Source organism: Nyctereutes procyonoides, unplaced genomic scaffold (genome assembly GCF_905146905.1).
Source record: "Nyctereutes procyonoides isolate TBG_1078 unplaced genomic scaffold, NYPRO_anot_genome, whole genome shotgun sequence".
Lineage (NCBI taxonomy): Eukaryota > Metazoa > Chordata > Mammalia > Carnivora > Canidae > Nyctereutes > Nyctereutes procyonoides.
In genome coordinates this window covers 17,237,132-17,256,966 of record NW_026575133.1, presented here as the reverse complement: position 1 = coordinate 17,256,966, position 19,835 = coordinate 17,237,132, and the positions used below count along the sequence as shown (strand labels likewise).

The 19,835-nt window shown below is 35.6% G+C and overlaps 1 protein-coding gene and 1 long non-coding RNA gene across 2 annotated transcripts in view; one reads left to right on the top strand and one right to left on the bottom strand.

Annotated features, from left to right (window-relative positions):
- Positions 1-11,957, top strand: part of LOC129523258 (uncharacterized) — a 130,627-nt gene extending 118,670 nt beyond the window's left edge. Inside the window, exons 6-7 of the long non-coding RNA XR_008667087.1 lie at positions 6,569-6,645; positions 11,178-11,957. This is a non-coding gene — a long non-coding RNA (uncharacterized LOC129523258). The remainder of the gene's footprint in view (positions 1-6,568; positions 6,646-11,177) is intronic.
- NHLRC2 (NHL repeat containing 2) overlaps positions 7,484-19,835 on the bottom strand; it is a 59,741-nt gene continuing 47,389 nt past the window's right edge. The window contains exons 10-11 of the mRNA XM_055345869.1: positions 18,712-18,931; positions 7,484-15,096 (exon numbers count right to left, since the gene is read on the bottom strand). Coding sequence (XP_055201844.1) covers positions 14,840-15,096; positions 18,712-18,931 — 477 coding nt within the window. The 3' untranslated portion in view covers positions 7,484-14,839. The remainder of the gene's footprint in view (positions 15,097-18,711; positions 18,932-19,835) is intronic.

Here is a 19,835-nt window from a genome sequence, read left to right as displayed (position 1 = left end):
AGAAAAATAATGTGTTACATGTGAGAGAATCCCAATAAGATTAGCAGAAACGATGGAGGCCAGAGGCAGTAGAATAACATATTCAAAGTGCCCAAAGACAAAAACTGTCAACCAGACAGGGTTGGTAGAGACCCCACAAGGTAAAGGATTAGCAAAGGTCCACAACAAGACTGATCTCATGTCAGATCAATTTGCTACAAGCCTGGGAGGTTTTCCATGTCCTCCATGGGTTCAATAATTCACCAGAACAATTCACAGAATTCAGGAAAATACCTAAATGAAGAGACAGGGAAGGTGAGGTCTGGGAGGATCCCAAACATAGGGCTTTTGGCCTTTCTCCCCATGGAATCAGCATCTGTCACCCTCTTGGCAAATTGATATGCTCACCAACTGGGAGGTTCCACCAGTAGTGTCCAGAATTTTTATTAGGATTACATTACAGAGGCATGATTTATTGAACACTGACCATGTGATTGAACTCTCTCTCCAGCTTTCCCTTCTGCTCCTTGAGGTCAGGAAATCAGGCTGATATCATGTGGCTCAAAGCTTCAACCTTCACTGTTAGTCATTCCAACCATGATCAGTACCCATCCTGAAGCCTACCCAGGGGCTCACCATGAGTCATCTCATCAGCATAAAGTTAGATGTGGTCCAAGGGGCTGATAAACAACAAAGATACTTCATCAGTCAGGAGATTTCAAGGTTTTTTTTTTTTTTAAGATTTTATTTATTTATTCACAAGAGATACACACACTGAGGCAGAGACATAGGCAGAGGGAGAAGCAGGCTCCATGCAAGGAACCCTATGTGGGACTCCAACCCAGGACCGCAGGATCACGCCCTGAGTCGAAGACAGATGCTCAATCGCTGAGCCACCCAGGCGTCCCATTTTCCAAGGGTTTTAGAAACTCCATGCTGGGAACCTGAGGCAAAGACCAGGAAAATGCTTTATTATACCACAGTCATGGCATGCCAATCTTTGTATATGTTATTAGATTCAGTGTGTTGGATTTTTTTCAGTTTGTTAGATTTTTTTATTGAGGATTTGTACAACCCTTATTCATAAGAGATATTGGTTTGTAGTTTTCTAGTGACATGCTTATCTTGTTTTTGGCACCAGCCTCATAGAATGAGTTGGGAAGTATTTTGCTATTTTTTGGGAAGAGTTTTATGAAGAATTAATATTAATTCCTCTTGAAATGCTTGGCAGAATTTACCAGTGAAGCCATCTGTTCTTGGGAATATTTTTGTGGGAAGTTTTTAAATTACTACTTCAAACTGTTGACTTGTGTAGATCTTTGAATATTTTCTGTTTCTTCTGGAGTCAGTTTCAGTCATTTTGTCTTTATAGAAATTTGTCCATTTTATTAGAGTTATTGATATCTTTCATTCATAATCCTTTTTACTTCTCTAAGGTCAGTAGTAAGCCCCCCCCCCTTTCATTTCTACTTCTCTGTATCACTGTTCTGAATAGAGTGTCGGGCTTTGGGGGAGTGACATTTATGCTTTGTGAAGAGGGCACTGGTTGCGGTGGTAGCCTCTGGTCTTTTTGGTTGGCATCTGGTGTGGAAACTCTGCCCTGAGTGAGGTGGACTGAGAGTGTCTAGGGTGCCGGTGTTCTTGGCTTGCCATGCCTGGGGTGGAGTCTCCACTGTGTGAGTAGCCAGGGGTGAAGGAAGGCAGACCCTGATCTCTTAGTTGCATGCCCCTGGAATTTAGCTTTTTCAACACCCAGGTTGGGGAGATAAGAATGCTGGCAGCCTGATTTCCTGAGGAACTGCTCCAGCTCTCTCCTGGGAACCAGGGAAGAAGGAGTCTGAGCTTGGGTACACCTACTGGAATGGAGCTTCTGTCATACTGATCTGGGATGGGGGTGTAAGGGAGTGGGTCATGGTGCCACAGATTCTCAAGCTTTTTAGCTAGATTTAGTGTATTTTCTTGAACAAATGTTTCTTCATTTGCCCTTGGAACAATGTACAGAGATTTTAGGTGGTTATTTATAAAAATTTTTCACCAGTTATGGTCGTTCAATGGAGGGAAGGTCCTCAGAGCTCCTCATGTGACATTCTGGAACTAAGCCTAATCTCCACTATTAGCTATTCTTTTCGCAAAATGTATTGCTTAATTCTTGGTTTATGGCTTCAGGTGGCTGTGAACAGCTCAGGCAAGGCTGATAGAAAACAGAAGGCTGAGGAAGAGAATCTAGAGGGCATATATATGGGGAATTAGTATTGAATTGAAGACAACGCTGAAATATGAAACAATTAACTTTGAAAAGAGAAGGTTAAAGATATGAAGAGCTTGTACATGCATTCACTGAGCAACAAACAAGTAGAATGCTTTATCATGCAGAGCAAAGTACTTAGACTCAAGGAATCCCCTCTTTGCAAGGTTGTTAACTAATAGAATGTACTACCCATAAAGGTTGCAAGTTGCATTTTTAAAACAGGCTAGACTCTTTTTTAAGATCCTATGAGTGACTAAAATACAACTTTTCTATTACTTATTCGTTACAAAAAATCTGACAGAGGCACTTTATTAACACAAATTATCAAAATAACTTCAGCGTTTTTACCTTTCACCTACCACTCTGAATCCCAGCAAAGCACTGAAGAATATCTTAGTTTGTAATATTGAAGTGCAAGTAAACCAAATAAGGTCCTGGACCACACTGATGATTATTCTGTTCTTCCTCCAGAAAGTTAAATAAAAGCAGCTGTCTTTTCTACTTGCTTTTATGCAAGGCTGACTTAGGTGTGTTGCTGCCCAAAGACGGGGGCACAGGGTAAACAACCTCGTTAGATCCCTTGCAATGCTTGGATTCTTAGGTCATGTCAGCTTCCTGAACATGGGTAAGCTATTGTTTCTTCCCTCTCCAGGAATGGGGAGATAAACTACACTTCAAATATTTATCCTCCTTATCTTTCTTGTTCTAATAAGAGACTTGGTAGCCGTGCCATTTCCAATGAAATGCCTAATATAGAACTAGTTCAATTTAAAGAGGCAGCTGTTATTTAACGAGATGATGCTTTTCAAATTAAAATCTTAAAAATATTAGGGGACAGGAATGCTCTCTTGTGTTGGCAGGATTGCAGAACTTGACCTTTCCACTCTGCTAAGGGCAGGTCAGTGTTCAATAAGAGGAAGAAGGAATAACGGACACAGTGATAATGTCTATCAGTTTCTCTTAGCAATGAAATTAAAATATACAGTTTATAGATTTAAAGTGTAATTTGCAAAGTTTAACTAAACTTACTGCTTATTAAAGTTGTGCTCTAAGCTTGACTGGAGCTTGAGCTTTGGGTCAAAAAGGGGACACTACAACTGGCCAAATATACACACCTATTTATTATTCACACTAAATTATGTATGTAGGCCACAATTATATATATATATATATATATATATATATATATATATACATACACACTATGGAAAATGATATATCCATTAGTGATTATAATGAAACTATATCTGGATAGATAGGTCTATATCAAGGAACCTGAATAACTGAAATGACAAGCAAATACATTTCCCACCTTTTGCACTCTGAACCTTGCCATTTGGTATGGGGAGCAACCCCCCTCATCTGCATCCAGTGTCATGTCCGTGCTGCTGATTGTTTTTCAAGAGGAGTAGAAGCCCCTCAAAATAAATAAACAGGATGGTTTTAAATCAGTCTTAAAATCATCAGGTTTTAGTGAAACTAAGAAAAATTTTTTTATATTACTGAATATTATAAAGCCCTAAGGCATAAGCATGGTTGGGAGATTCCAGAGATGTCTTTAAGCTAAAACGTGAAACCCTATCTGAACATAAAAGAGGTCTCTTAAAGTGCTTTGATGAATAGCAAAATGAAGTACAGTATGCATTCCTGTGACAAATTGATATCTCATCTTAGTGTCACTAAAACCTGATGATTTAAAAACTGATTTGAAGGGGCGCCTGGGTGGCTCAGTGGTTGAGCATCTCCCTTTGGCTCAGGTCGTGATCCCAGAGTCCTGGGATGGAGTCCCATGTCAGATTCCCCGCAGGGAGCCTGTTTCTCTGTCGCCTCTCTGCCTCTCTTTCTGTGTTTCTCATGAATAAATAAAATCTTTTTTTTTTTTTTAAAGAGACTGATTTGAAGTAATCTGTTTATTTACTTTGAAGGGCTCATTGCCCTCTTGGACAGTAATCACAGCACTAATACATCACTGGCTGCTGATGAGGGGTTGCTTCCCAGACTGACAGGCACGTTTCAGACTGGGGGAGTTTGGAAATACATTTGCCTATCATGTCGGTTATCTAAGTTCCTTGATTCCTTAATAGCTGAAGAGAAGAATTGAGGACAAAATACCCTCAATGTGTAGAGGTATTCCCTGTGTCCTGAAAAAAAATCACATAATAAAGAGCAATACTTTTTTTGGAAAGCTGTTGAGTTCAAGGTCATGAATCTATAAAATAGCATGACTATGTGTTGGATAACCATGATTTTTTAAATAAGCCTTCATTTAAATGAAGTTTTAACATGTCCTAAATAAGGTTTTATATACACAAACAATATTTCAAATATTTTTGTGGTATATTCATTAAAAATGGGGAGGGTGATGAATATCCAGTTTTTTCCCCCTCAAGATTCTTTTAAGTCTGAAGTATCTTACCCAGTTAGGAGTGCAAAAATGTAATTATTGAATTAACTAGAGAATGGAGTTACACATTATTTACACTAACAAGGTTGCCTTTGGTGAGGTAAAAGTGTTTTAAATAATTTTCTCAGTCCTATTAAAAATCTGTGTATCTTTAAATGTACTAAAACTTGGGTTGGTTTATAAATGTTTCATTCTAAAAAAATTAAGTCCCAAGGTGTAAATAGCAAATTATTGTTATTTTAAAGTAAAGCTAAACAAGCAGATTTTCCCCTGTATATTCCAAATTGCAGAGTCTTAGAATGGCTCAGAACCTGAGGTCTTTGGGTTGCGTTCCCCACTTGGGATAAATGTATCAACTGTCTTCGAATCTCTCTTTGAAGAGTTCATGGGCAGAGAAGTCAGCGCTCTCCATGGCATGAATGACTCAGTGTTTGGAGTATTCACTAGTTGTTAGTCACTGTGCTAAGTGCTTTTCTAATGTTACAAAATGATTCTGTGGGGTAATAATATCTAGTTTAACAGATAAGGAAATTGAATGTCAGTGGAGAGGAAGTAACTTGCTCATGATCATTCTGTGATTAAATGATGGTGTCAGGTCAGCTGGCAGAGAGTTGCTGTGTTTTAGATATGATGATATACCATATGACAGATTTATTTATTTATTCTAATTTATATGCTATCTCTTCATATATCCTAAAATAACCAGTATAGGCTCTCCCTCCCACCCCCACAAATATTTATATATTTAATCCTGTTTCTATTACTCTTCATTACCAGTGGTAAATTTTTTCAGGATGCATTTTTTCAGTAAGCATTGTGATTGTGGGAAACAGAAGTAATCTTTTTCCCACTTTAGTTTGCTCTAATAATGTGTAATATTAATTTGTAGAATTTCAAACAATACAAAATGTACAGCGTAAATACCAGTTCTTCCCTATATTAAGGGGATGTAGTTATTAGTGTTTGTTGTATCCTTCCATTTATCTATTCCTTTTTTAAAAATTCCTATACATGTGCAAGCAGTTCTTGCCCTGAACAATATGAGTTTCAGTCACAACAGTTTGAATACCACCACTCCCTCAAGAACGTGGTTCTAATTTCAGCTGCATGGATTAACTGTAATTACCTAAGTACAAACTTCACTGTTAGCTCTTCAGTCCACAAATCACTGTGTAATAACAGATGTGTCCATGATCAGTGACCAATGATGTCATTCTTCCAGTCTGTTGGTGACTAGTCACTGTTTGTGATAGTTTGTGCACAGACAGCAAAGTGTGTAGTTGTGACGACTTCTTGTTTCCTAGTGATAAGGCCATGTGACACTTTAACAAAATGGATAACCAGAAGGGGGATTTGGCCAGAAAGACAGGAAGTATACCAAAGAAACAAAACATGAATACAGTAGAAGTGACATTTGAGTTGAATGTAGGTGGAACCAGATAGGCAGTAGCTGGCTTTGGGAATGCTATTGCTATTCGATAGACTCCATGTGGCCCAGGGACACTGAGTGAGGGTGACCTTGACATACATGAGGAAAGTGGCTGTGAGGAGGAGGATGATGCCCAGAGGAAGTGCTGATGGTAAAAAGTTTCACATTAAGGAAACTGGGAGATTGAGACAGCATTGAAAACACAGATGAATATGTTGGGAACTGATCCAAACTTAGAAAGGCAAAAGATGATTTTGCCTTTCAAAGAGAAAAATGCTATCATAAATTTTACAAGAAAGCAGGCAATGTTCAAATACTTTTGACAAGGTTTCTTACAAAGAAATGAAAGTTTAATTCTCAACATTTGTAATGTTTTAAACAGTGTGATACTAGCTTTATTTTTTTCATTTTCCCATACTTCTGTAATTCAGTGGAGGCCTTGAGTCTCTTATTTACCTTGTTTCATCAGTTACCCTTTCAGTTAATTTATTCATTCTTATCTCTCAAGTACAACACAAGCTCAAGAGCAAGGACTGTGTGTGAAATATTCATCACTGGACCTAGAGTACAACACAGAGATGCTTAGTAAGTAGATGAATGGATGGATTTGCATTTAAAGTAGTAAAGCGAGTATCTTTACACTGCTTTATGAGCTGAATGCTTACATTCTCTGCTTATTTTCTAACTGGAGTATCTCTTATTAGTTCATAAGAGTTCTTCATATATGATTAATTTTACGTCCAGTTTTATGTTTTGCAATATTTTTTCATTTTAACTTTTCTGTTCTCATTTGTTATACAGATGCTTGAAGCTTTTATGTTGTCATACATATCAATCTTTCCCATTACTGATTTTGGGTTTTAAGTCATACTTACAAATGCCCTCCCTACCTGACACTATATTGTCTTTCATTTCTTCTGGCATTTTGTATTCTTATGTTGTCATTCATTCCTTTCAAATTCTATATATTGTGTTAAGTAGAGATATTTTTTTTATTTTTTTTTAAAAGATTTGAGAGTGAACCGGGAGAGGGATAGAGGGACAAGGAGAGAATCTCAAGCAGGTGAGGGTGGGGCCCACCGCAGGTCTCTATCTCATGACCCTGAGATTATGACCTGAGGTGAAAACAAGAGCTGGATGCTTAACTGAGCCACCTAGGCACCCCTAGAGAGCTTTTTTCTTTTCAAATGTTCCCAATACCATTTACTGAATAGATCACCTTTCCTAAATGCAATTTTTATATTTATGATTTTAATTAATGTAATTATGCTTGCATGATTTTATTTTATTTGCTTATAGTGTTTTGAAAAATTAAATACTATACTTATTTACCCAAATATTTAAGTAATAAATTGTGACTTACAGATTTTTAAGCAGTAAACATATCTCATGATACACTTAGAAAGCATATTAAAAACAAAAATATGGCTTTAGAGAGAAAATATTTAATCTATTTCATGAAAAAATGTGCAAAGTTTTAGAAAAGAGGCATTAGGCATTAGCGTACAGTATAAATACATTCTTGCTTTTATAATCACATGTATTACACTTCTTTTGAGTAGTTAATGAAGGCCAGTGCACACATTCTTTCTAAATGATCTTCTATTAACACATGCACTCGAAAAGATCACTAAAAATGTCTTCAAATGTATGTAGAAATACAATGTTGTAAAAACAAATATTAATCCGCCTACATGAAACACTTGAAAAATGCAGACCACGTTGATTTTTAGAATTAGAGCATGAATGGAAATACCAATGTATGAAATTGTCAATGGGATTTCATTGCTTTTATCTTTGGAGAAAAATATATAATCAAACCTTTGGAATGACAGATATAAAGTCAGCACAGCAGACCCACTCTATTCTCAAAAGTAAAACCTGAACTTTATCCACACAAAAGATGGGAGAGTCTGAGTCTCTAAAATTTGACAAATTTATGAAATATTACAATTTGAGAGTGTATTAAACATATAGATCTCAAATACACAGCAAACTTTTGATTTATCCACAAATCAAATGTAATGACAGCAATGCAAACATTTCTAAGTTGGTTCTCAATGTACCCTAACAGTGAGAATTGCAAACTTTTAAAAAATATTAGCCTATGTAAAATATTAGGTGTATTGCAAATTAGAAATTAATCTTTAAATCATATAGGGTACTGTTCTCCTCCAGAAACTAATATATTATTAGGAATTCTAGAAAAAAAAATTTACTTCAACAAAACCATGCTGCTCTGTTATTTGTGAAACCATAGCTCCTCACTGAAACTCCTACAGAAACTACTATTGTTTTTAAAGAGAGGGAAGCCTAAGGTGTGGAAAGGAAGTGGTAGTATATGTTTTACAGGTAAATCTGGGTGATGAGTATCACAGGCATGCATGAATAATACATGTCAACTCTATACAAGCAAAAACGTGTTCGTTTTTTACTGTGTACTGAACAAAGCAGGCAGCCATCCTGTACATGCTCCACAGCATGATTGTAATTCTGGTGGGATTAAGAATAATGACCGCGAATTCTAATGATAGAAGATTGTTACATGGCTGAGTCCTTCTACATTTTCAGAAAGGAACATGCCTATTTTTATCCTTCATTACCATAATTAATCAACTAATGTTTTGCCCTGTATACTTGAGGATCTAGTTCTCACGAGCACAGCACACTAGATAAAGAATCATAGGGCTGTTTATACAGGGCATATTTAAATCTGACGGCTGATTTTTTTTTCTACTTCTCAGCATTATGAAGTCTCATTTCACTTTATTTCAAATGTATGTAACCAAGTATATTAAAACCGAAGGCAATAAATTGTCCACATACTTCATAGTCTCAAGTTTTCAACATTAACATATTTTTCTTCACTCTAATTACTGAAAAACACCAGGTCTGTCAGTTGCTACTAAAAGAGGAAGGAGTTCATACTGTACTCTGACAGTCACAAAAAGGCCTGAGTATACGGTTCTGTAGTGTTTTTTAGTATACAGTTGCTGGTACAGGCAGGGAGGCATATTTGCAAATATTTCCTTTTGGTTGGGAGCTTTCAACACAGCTAAACGTCCCTTGGTGTACTTGAGAGCGACATGCCTCAAAAAAGGACATACCAAACAGTGGAGAACCCTAGGCAAACATTCCACAGCTAGAAGACAGAGTTCTCTTTCCAGCTCTAACCTTTGAAAATAATTAAACCAAATCAGCACATAAAGAAATAGAAAGGTTGAAATCAGAAAAGCTGCTGTCTGGCCTACCATGCCCAGGCCCTCTGTGGTCAGACTGGCTGTTGAGAGGCCAGAAGCATCCAGTGGAAACTGCAGGTCTACTATGCAGAAGGGCCAAGGTCTGCTGGTCATGGAACACATATAGGCAAATCAGTAAGCCCCTAATGTGTAATTTTATTCTTTAAGTTATCCTGCTGCAAGGAAATGGGGAAAATAAATTTGTAATTATTCAGGACACAATAGTGACTTTTGGTTAGTGTGAATTCATAAAACTATTTAAATTCGGGGCAGCCCCGGTGGCTCAGCGGTTTAATGCCACCTTCGGCCCCGGGCTTGATCCTGGAGACTTGGGGTCGGGCCCCACATTGAGCTCCCCGCATGGAGCCTGCTTCTCCCTCTGCCTGTGTCTCTGCCTTTCTCTGTGTGTCTCTCAAGAATAAATAAATAAAATCTTTTAAAAAAAAACCCAAAACTATTTAAATTCATTTAAATAAAACTATGCATGTGCCCCAGGACAAATAAGAGGAAATTTTGGTGATTAACAGTGAATTCTACTTCTAAAGTATGATGCAATAATTACCTTTTAAGTTGTACATTTCCTTATCGATTTCAGGAATGGGATTTTATAATAATTAACAAATTCTAATTTAAATTAGTAAATTATCTAATGAAAAGATATTTATAATCTTGTTCCAGGATGATCATGAATCACAGCGGTATGTAAAATTATACTCTATTCCTTTCAGTAACTAACACTAGAATAGGTTACCTGGTGAATACTTTACTGTAACAGAATTACATCTATTTGAGTCACGGGCCGGTTGGGGGGGGGGTGCATGCCAGTGTCATTTATAAAACAAGTAAGCAGGGGACTTTATGTGCTTTATGTATGTTAACAGGTTGGCCAAATATTATGCTTCTGGAACTCATTTTGGTTATTAAAACAAAATGTTCTTAAATATGAAGATTTTTAGGGATTGAGACAGCCCTGTGCTAAGAACTCAAGTTATTTTTTATGACAAGGTCTTATAATTACTGTTTGAAGACCAATTAAAATAGCATTGCTGGAACTAACACTGAAAATCTGCTTAATTAATACATCTGTCTGCCAAGAAAAATACATCTGGATAATATCTGAATTTAAGAAAGAATGGTACATAAAATCTTTTGGGAAACAAAAGTATACAGAGTGTTCCCAAGCCATGAAGAAGATTATATAGGAAAAGTCCAAAGAGCTTATAGAGTCAAATGGATTTAACTTAAATTTCAAAAACAATAATTTTTTGATTCTTTGGATTGATTACTATTTACTATATACAGCTTTGAAAGGTTTAGGTCTAAAAAAAACCCTACTTTTGAGAGGCAGTGTAGCACAGTAGTCGAACAGACTCAGCCAGGCTTGGCTACTTCCTAAATGCAAGATCTTGAGTCAACTGGCATAACTGCTTAGAACTTTTTTGTTTCAGTTTCATTATCAGGGAAATAAGAAAAAACAGTACCTCTTTCAGAATGCTGTTGTAAGGATTACACGAGTTAATACATACAGAGCACTTAGAAAAGTGCCAGGCACAAAATAAGCACTCAATAAATTCAGCTACTTGTATTACTTTAATACTAGAGATTGAAGAAAGCATTCACAGAAGTACTCAATGCTGCAGTTTGTTTTCACTCTCCATCTAGGAATAGAGGTAGGAATTAGGAGACCTGTATTCAAATAAGATACATCAGTCACTATTCACCTTTTAGTCATCCCACAAAATTGGCCAAGCAATAGCTCCTACCAGGCCCCACTCCAGCATTAGGCATTACTCTGAGAACTTGAGATATATCACCAACATTCTAGAGCCATTTTTGCATCTATAAAATGGACATAATATCTACTTGTCTGATTCATAGGTTACTTTGAAGCTCAAATGAGGCAAAATGCATGAAGGCACTTTGAAGATTTTATAAAGCACCATCAGAGTGTGTTACAGGGTAAGTATGTCTGGACCCTCTCAAAGGAAGTTTATTACTTATAGTTCTGGGTCTGTTTAAGAAAATTTTTATAAAACTATGTTTTTAACTATAAGATCATTTATAAAATAGCAGTATACTTTATTATAAAACTGTGTTTCTTGAATCCCAGGTCTATGGAGATTATTAACATATCAAATAGTTGGTTGACAAATATTTTCCTTTATAAATTGCAGTTGCAAAGAAAATGTCAAGGTATGTGTTAATGGTCATAATTTATTGTCATTATTCACTAAGCTAATAACTAGCAGTTTCAATAATTACTAAATGCTTTTACAAACACACTATTTCATTGAATCCTTATGGCAATCCCATAAAACAGGTAGAGTGGCCCTCTAGGGTTAGAATTCTAGAGCCTGGAAAACACATGCTTTTAACCACTATACTACATTATGCAGGAAAAACACAAGAAAAAGTAATGATCTTTTCTGTCTTCACCAAATCACATAATTAAAAGAACCAATAGAATAAATGGTTCCAAACTACATTTTGATCCTTGGTAATAAAGGTGACTTTAGAAAAGTTGTATCAGTGCTTACAATTCAGTTCATTTTAAATCTTTAAAAAATGCTTCCAGTTTTTTTCTTTCTGAAAATAACACATTGTTCACTGAAAAAAAAAACCCACAGAATTAAAATCTTAATATATTATTTCATCATTCAGGAGAACCACTGTTGACATAGTTCCTCTCTATATATTTCTATGCAACTGTGAACTACGATTGTTCTTGAACATGCCAAATACAATGGTCAGACTGAAGTCTTTTAATTGGCAGATATAATAAACTAATAGTAAATCTTGCGTAGGCAGGAAATTATTAGATACATATTTTCAATATTTTCCTAAATCTTCCAACCATCGAAAAACAAGCAAAGGATAGGTTAATTTGATACTATTAACTCAAAAGTATACTGCTGAAAAAAGAAACTTAGATGGAAATTCTTGATCTTTGTTATCTGTGTATGTATACACATACACACATACATACACACTCATCTACACATACGAATTTTTTGGCTAAGATTTATAGCTATCTGCAGGCCTAATAATACTAGAACTATTATAGTATTAGAACAGTTAAGGAGAAAATTGTTTTGTAGTCGTTAAACTTTATCAAAGTTACACTTATGGGTGATTAAACTATAAAGTTTTTCCTTGTGAATAGGTTAAATATTTGCTTGAGGCAGCATATTTAAGATAAGCAAAATTCTTTTCAGGGATCATACTAATCCTGAGTATAAAGTCAGGGGAAAAAAAGTTCTACCAATTGTGAAATAACATCTCGAAGAGTGGTGGAAAAAATAGTGACAAACCAGCACAATAATGTAGGGCAAAGATTCTAGGTATTACATCAAAGTGTATATGATGCCATATTACTGGCACTCTGATTAAGGTGACTTATACTAAAATCTTACTCTTTCTAAACTATCACTGGACATAATTTATACAAGAGAAGAAAAAGTTAAAAAAATATGGAAGTCCTTATAGAAAACAGAAGGCAGGCAAGAATCAAGAAGATTTAAAAATAAACTTTCTAGTGCTTCATCTTATGTAAGAGGTTTATGTTAGTCATAAGTTCTAGGAACCTATTTATACAGCTCTAGTAGGATTTACAAAAAACCATACTAAATCCATATAATATTTTCAACATAAGAAATGGTGCAAATTGGTGACTAGGTAAGAATAACAATGTTCAAGAAAACTGTACTTTGAAAGAAAAGTATAAGCTTAATACTAACCTAAAATTGTCTAGACAAAAGGAATATTAATAGATTCTAAGAAATACATAACTATTTGTGTCTTTGTGTTTTATATTGAAAAATTAATTATCAGGTATTTCTGAAATAGGTTAGAACTGCATATACTTATTTCCCAGGGAGTGAAAATATTATCAATCATGTCCAACTGGAAATGAGAAGTATAATATTTCAAATGCGATTAAAACATGACTTCGGCCTATTCTCCATAAAGGAGTATTAATGTTATACATCCCTTTATTACAGAATATTTTTTGTGGAAAGAAAAAGCTTATGAGGTAATTATATATAATTTTAAACAAGATTCATTTTAACTTTACATTTACATATCTCTTTAAAAATAGCTTTAGCAGGTTACAAATTAAAGTCAGGACTATATACTTCCTTACTTCCGAGGTTTAGTTAACCTGAGTAAATAAAGCTAATGTGTTCAAAACTATATATCAAAAAGAAAAATGGCAGATGATGGTGCTCAACAGATCACATTTCCAATATGTTTTTGAAGGGAGGAAAGGCATATTTATGTCACCTTGTCTATAAATATTTATTGGATAAATACAGTTTACCTGACATTTTCAAAATCCTGTAAGCTGATTATATCATAAACATATTGAATCAATTATAGTAAAAACAAGAATAGGCTTTTTAAATAGATACAAAGGGAAATGATGATAATAAAAATAATTTTCACTATCTTATAGTGACAATTTCTTTTTGGGTTAAAAACAACCCTAGTGTCATTAAATCCCTGTATATTTCAGCCCTAATATTTTAAAGAGTAATAAATATATATACACATTAATAGCATGAAAGTGCTTCACACTAAAATTTTCTTTGAAGGCTTATAAGTGATTTAAAAAATATCACAATAAATGATCATAATTTAAGTTCTGAATATGGGAATCAAAAATCCCAAACCCAATTTTAATGCTTACAGTGAAATTTAAATCTCTAAGACAACATATATACCCATTTAAATTCAGCTGTCACAATTTATTCTTTATCATAAATAGTATCACAGACAATCTCTGAGGACTCATTCATTATCTTTAAGACTATTCATTCAGAAAAAAGTTAAGGGAGTGAGTCTGTACATCTTTTGACATACTTTTTCTGTATAGAGTTATAAGGCATTAATAATGGTATGTTAAAATAGCAAATAATTTATAATAAAAATAGAAATTCTCTTTTAAATCACTCTTAACTGAATCACAGAACAAATAACTTATTTACCACTCAGATACCCTTTAAGTTTCTACTGTGATGTAGAGACCTTTTTTTTTTGTTTTGTTTTTTGGCTTAAAACAGACCTTAGGCCTTAAATGGCAGGTGTCCTTATACCAACATATGGGCCAGATCTTAGGTTCTGTTTAAAGTTACTGTGAAATTTATATATTCAAATATGCTCCTTGCTACTAGTAAAAGTAGAAAAAGTTAGTTGAAATATTTGGTTTCATTATTATTATCAGCATTCATTGCAAATTATCTTCATGATAGTATTCTAGACTACAATGTGGATTTAAGTTTTGTGTCAAATAGCAGCAGAGATTACAAAATCATGGTTCAAATGATGGTCAGTGATTTAGCTGGTACACAGCCAGAATGAAGTTATTTGTTTATAATAAAGCCACACTCCATATTTACTTATTTTAATATCAGTCACTAGAACTGAGTGGTAGGTTTCTTGGTATCCAGAGGCAGAAATGAAGCGGCCTTTCCTAAGTTATAGTGACGAGGAGGATGGTGGACAGCGGCTGTGGTGACTGGGTAGCTAACTGGCTTCTGCTAAAATACATACTTGAGCTCTACTGGAGCTGTGCACTCTTGGTGTGTACTGGTTATCTGTAAAGGCTGACTGAACAAAATTCCCTTCATCATACAGGCACTGCTGTCTGCACTACAGTAATAAAGAAACACGCTGATAGATATAACAGCTTCAAGTGATAAGCAATCTCCAGGAATCTGCAGTGAGATTGCTGGTTGACTGGAAATGCTCTCTATTTCTCCAGAGGGTATCTGTCCTTGAAGAAGCCATTCGTTGCCTAGAAAATGAAAAGGTAATTTACTAAGACTGTATAAGACAAGGAGGAAGTTAGATAAACCTTATGAAGACTAAATTTATTCAATCAACAGATACTTACTGAAAGCCTCTAAGTGCCAGGTATTATGCTCTGTGTGAAGGACATAAATGGAATAAAATGACCACCCATGAGGAGTTCCTAGTCTAATAATCTTGGTATCATTAAAATTCTTCCTTTGAACACTGTAAATGCAAATTTCTACTGAAATCAAACCAAATAATGCAAATATGTCTATAGATCCTTAATCCTTGAAATTAAAAATGAAACCTATTAGGTTCTAGAAATAAATAGGTCATTTTTACCAGATAAAAGTGTTTAGAAATAGCATATGAAACTCCAAAATAATCTAGGGTATATAAATGTATGTACAACTCTGTGGTGACTTTCAAACTCAAGATAATGATGAATTATTAAATAGCCAAAGGTAAAAACTAAAAAAATATATTTTTAGAAACAAGTAACACTGCATAGATTATTCAGATGAGCTCAACAATGTAAATACTAAGATTTTGTCTACCTCATTTTAATACATAATTCTTCTTAGATTTAAATACATGGATTATGCCACAAGTCTAATAAACTAAAAATCTTCAAGCTTCTAATATCAGAATTTTTAAAATGTATTTATTCACATAGTGCCACCTCTCAGAAGGAACGTCCGTGTCAGGTTGAGGAAGGACATGCTTAAGTAGACATTCAACTTAAAGCAGGGTTAGATATTAAGTGCCAACATTTGGAAAACACAGGACATATTTCCTGCCATCTTAAACAGAAGATACAGAGCACAGTCTCATGACTTCTCAATGACTCTGGCCATCTGTACAAAAACTGAACCACCTATTGAGTGGTAATGAAATTCTATATGTACTTTTTAGTTTTTTTCTTTCTTTTCACCTCAGGATGAGTCAACAGATCATCTGCCTTTATTAGGCCTCTCCATCTCTTTTCCAGTGTACTGCTTCTAGTTCTCTGATGATTGAAAAATCAAATTTGAGAAAAATACGTCAAGTCAGAGTAAGGAGAAGGTGAAAGTTGAAAATCTAAAGAGTTAAGTGAAGAGTTTTTAAACCATTATTTTAAAATTCTCTTTAAAATTCTTTGCAAAAAAATTCTTTGCTTACTTCTGTATTGAAGACTATTTTTATTTAATATTTGGATTTACTAGATAGCAGATTTTAAACCAAAACAGGAAACCAATTATGTTATTTTAATGTCTAGTTCTAGAAATAAAATACAAAGTTTCAAAAAAAAAATACAAAGTTTCTTTGGATATTTTTCAGATACATCACATGGGTGATTTGTGATGTTATAATATGCCAGGGGTGCTTTTATACAGCCTTTTTGGAGGGAGGGGTGTACTTAAAATGTTCACATGTGCTGACCACTTGAAGACGATATTGACCAAAATTTAGTTAAAAATAGGTGTTTTAAAAGTCTCTAAATAACTGGCCAAGAAAACAATCTTTCCTTTAATCATAGGTGTACAAATGTACCTTATAAAATAATTTTCAAAAGCCTTAAATTATTAGGACTCTTGTCTGAAAGCTTATTTGCCTATATACAATAAATATGGAACCACTATTTTCGACAAATGATAAAATAGTATTAAGGTGAAGTAGTCTGTAGAGAAAATTCCTATCTGTATTTTGTATTCTAGTAGCTCATTATTAACCTGTGTGTTGGACCAAGTAGAGTTGAATATGTTAATTCTTTTTAAAGATTTTATTTATTTATTCATGAGAGACACAGAGAGGCAGAGACATAGGCAAAGGGAGAAGCAGGCTCCTCTTAGGGAGCCTGATGTGGGACTCAATCCCAGACCTGATCCCGGACCCCGGGATCACGCCCTGAGCTGAAGGCAGACACTCAACCACTGAGACACCCAGGCATCCTGAACATGTTAATTTGTCAATATCGTATTTTAAAAAACAATCCACTGCTCTTTAATTACACACAGAGAGATTCAATTAACAGTAATCTCCAGGGACACCTGGGTGGCTCAGTGGTTGAGTGTCTGCCTTTGGCTCAGGGTGTGATCCTGGAGTCCCAGGATTGAGTCCCCCATCGGGCTTCCTGCATGGAGCCTGCTTCTCCTCTCTCCTTCCTGTGTCTCTGCCTCTCTGTGTGTCTCTCATGAATAAATGCATAAAATCTAAAAAAAAAAAAAAATACTGATCTCCAATTGATGCGGTGTTTTCAGACTAAAACTCAGGCCCAACAGTGATCTACCTGGGACTGAGGTGACAAATGGCCAACATTTGAGTACTCTCCTGTCTATGGAGCTGGCTCCAGACGTCCTCCTTCTCATTTGCAGAGATCAGCCCTCTCCCCTTGGTGGGTAGAGGGTGCTTTCCTGGAGCTCATCACCCCAGAGCCAGGCTCCCCAACTCTAGCCAGCAGTTCCTCCTGGCTAGACCATCACGATCTCCCTTCTCTGGGTCTGGATACACAGCGAAGCTGGGCCTGGAGAGCAGTGGATTGGTTTTTAGAATACGATATTGACAAATTAACATGTTCAGGATGCCTGGGTGTCTCAGTGGTTGAGTGTCTGCCTTCAGCTCAGGGCGTGATCCTGGGGTCCGGGATCAGGTCTGGGATTGAGTCCCACATCAGGCTCCCTGAGAGGAGCCTGCTTCTCCCGCTGCCAGACTGGACAATAGCAGCTACCCTGAGAAAATAGCAAGGTAGGAAGGCAATGAGCCTGGGTCTGGGTTAAGGCACTAAAGAAGTGTGTGAGAGGGTAGGAAGGGGGTGGGGTGGGAGGAAATGGAGACTGAGAACATGTGAAAGAGCGTGGGAGACCAGGACAGAGGAAGGTCATTTGAGACAAGAAGTCAGCATTTAGTTCTGGACCACTAATATTTTACTTTAAAGTTGCTGTCCACTCTATCAGAGGGGTTGGGAAGCACTGCTGTCAGGCAAACAGCAGGCTGATTTCTTCTTATAAATTAATCAAGAGCACACAGGGATTCAAATACACATTCAAATCTCTACACGATTTACAGTCACTGAATACTTTGAGAATAAACTCAAAAAGGAAGTGCTCTTAGCTTAAACGACTACAAATTAGCGAGTAAGGACAAAGGCTCTGCCTGCATTCTGATCACAGTGATTCATTTGTATTCAATTACATATCCCCCAACAATGTTTTATTCTTCTACTTGGATGGCATCCTTTTAAGATACGGTTTTGGCATCCATTTTCTTATAGCGAGCAAGTAATGGGGCTTGAATTCCACCTCTGGCATCACTAAAGAAGAAAATGTAGCTTCAGGCTTAATAACTGGTAAATAAAGTCCTTTTGAAATAAAATGAACAACAATTTGAAAGCTCTAAAGCACTTGATAGATGCAGATCTGGAAAAGTAAAAGATAATAGTAAAACAATAAAAAAAACTGAATTGTAAAGAACCTAAGTTACTTCAGTTAAAAGAGTATGTTTTTAAAAATGTCCTATTCAAGGGGAAAATCAATTTCATTCTTTAGAACAGACTCTGAGATATAGATCACTGTATTACTGGAAGGTACCCTGGTAAACACAATTTCACACATGAATGTTTGCATGATTATTCTCATACCTTCAGCTGTTAGAAACCAACAACTGGGTACTCCTTCAGTCAGCTTTGTTCCTGATGGGAGGTCTAATCTTAGCTTGAACTGGAGAGTCTGGCCTGGAGAGGCAGCCACTGGGGAAAGTCTAATGTTTGGAGCAGATTTAGGTAGTTTGGGTAATGTCTTCTGTTTCTCTACTAGGAATGGGCCATCTACCACAGCGTTGTCAGGTCTGAAGACTGGGAGCTAGGAAAAAAGAAAATCTATTAATTAAAGAACAAGTAGTTTATAGTAATTATAAAGAGCTTATCTTTGAACCTTAGTAGAAAAACGAGGTTCTCTGTCAACAAAACTTAATTGCATTCTAGCCTGAATTGGAAATGTGTCTACTTACACACCTGATTATTTTATAGGTTCAGAAACACATTTCATCCTATCAAAAAGATTACCATTACTAATGAAACAGAACTAATAAGTTCATCATCCAGTATGCTTATAGATAGTATGAAATTAAAGTAAAACTTTATCAATTTAAATATAGGGGATATAATTCCACTTACAGGTTTCACTGCCGAATATAAGATGATGTATGTCAGGAGAAAGGATGCTTTTATTTTATTTTATTTATTTAGGTCGCTTATATTTTAAAATAAAGATACAGACTGCCATCATAACATTTCTTGGGAATTCCTAGAATTCTAGAAAAAAAGCTGGTTTTTTTTTTTTCTTCAAATATATCAAGAGGTAGCTTGAAAATTTTGGGAGACTAAATTGATTATAATGCATTTAAATTTCTTCCAGTGTTATTTTCAGTGTGTTGAGAAATGTGGCTCCTAGAGTTTCCTTGGGGAGATTATTTGGTAACAGATTAATGTGTGATCTTTGTTTCCTATGGTGAATCCAAGAATCATTAAAAAAAACAAAACACCTGGACAACCCAACCCATGCAGTATGTACGTGCAGTGTGTATATGTCTATACATTTTTTTCAGACATTTAAACATAGATGAAAATTCAAATTCTCTCCAACTTCCAGTATCTTAAACACTGTCATCACAAATGGAATTTTTATTTTAACAAGAGCAGGGCATCCTGGAAGGAGGCCGTCACTGACTACTCTATGTACACGTTTCACTTCCAAGACTGGAGAT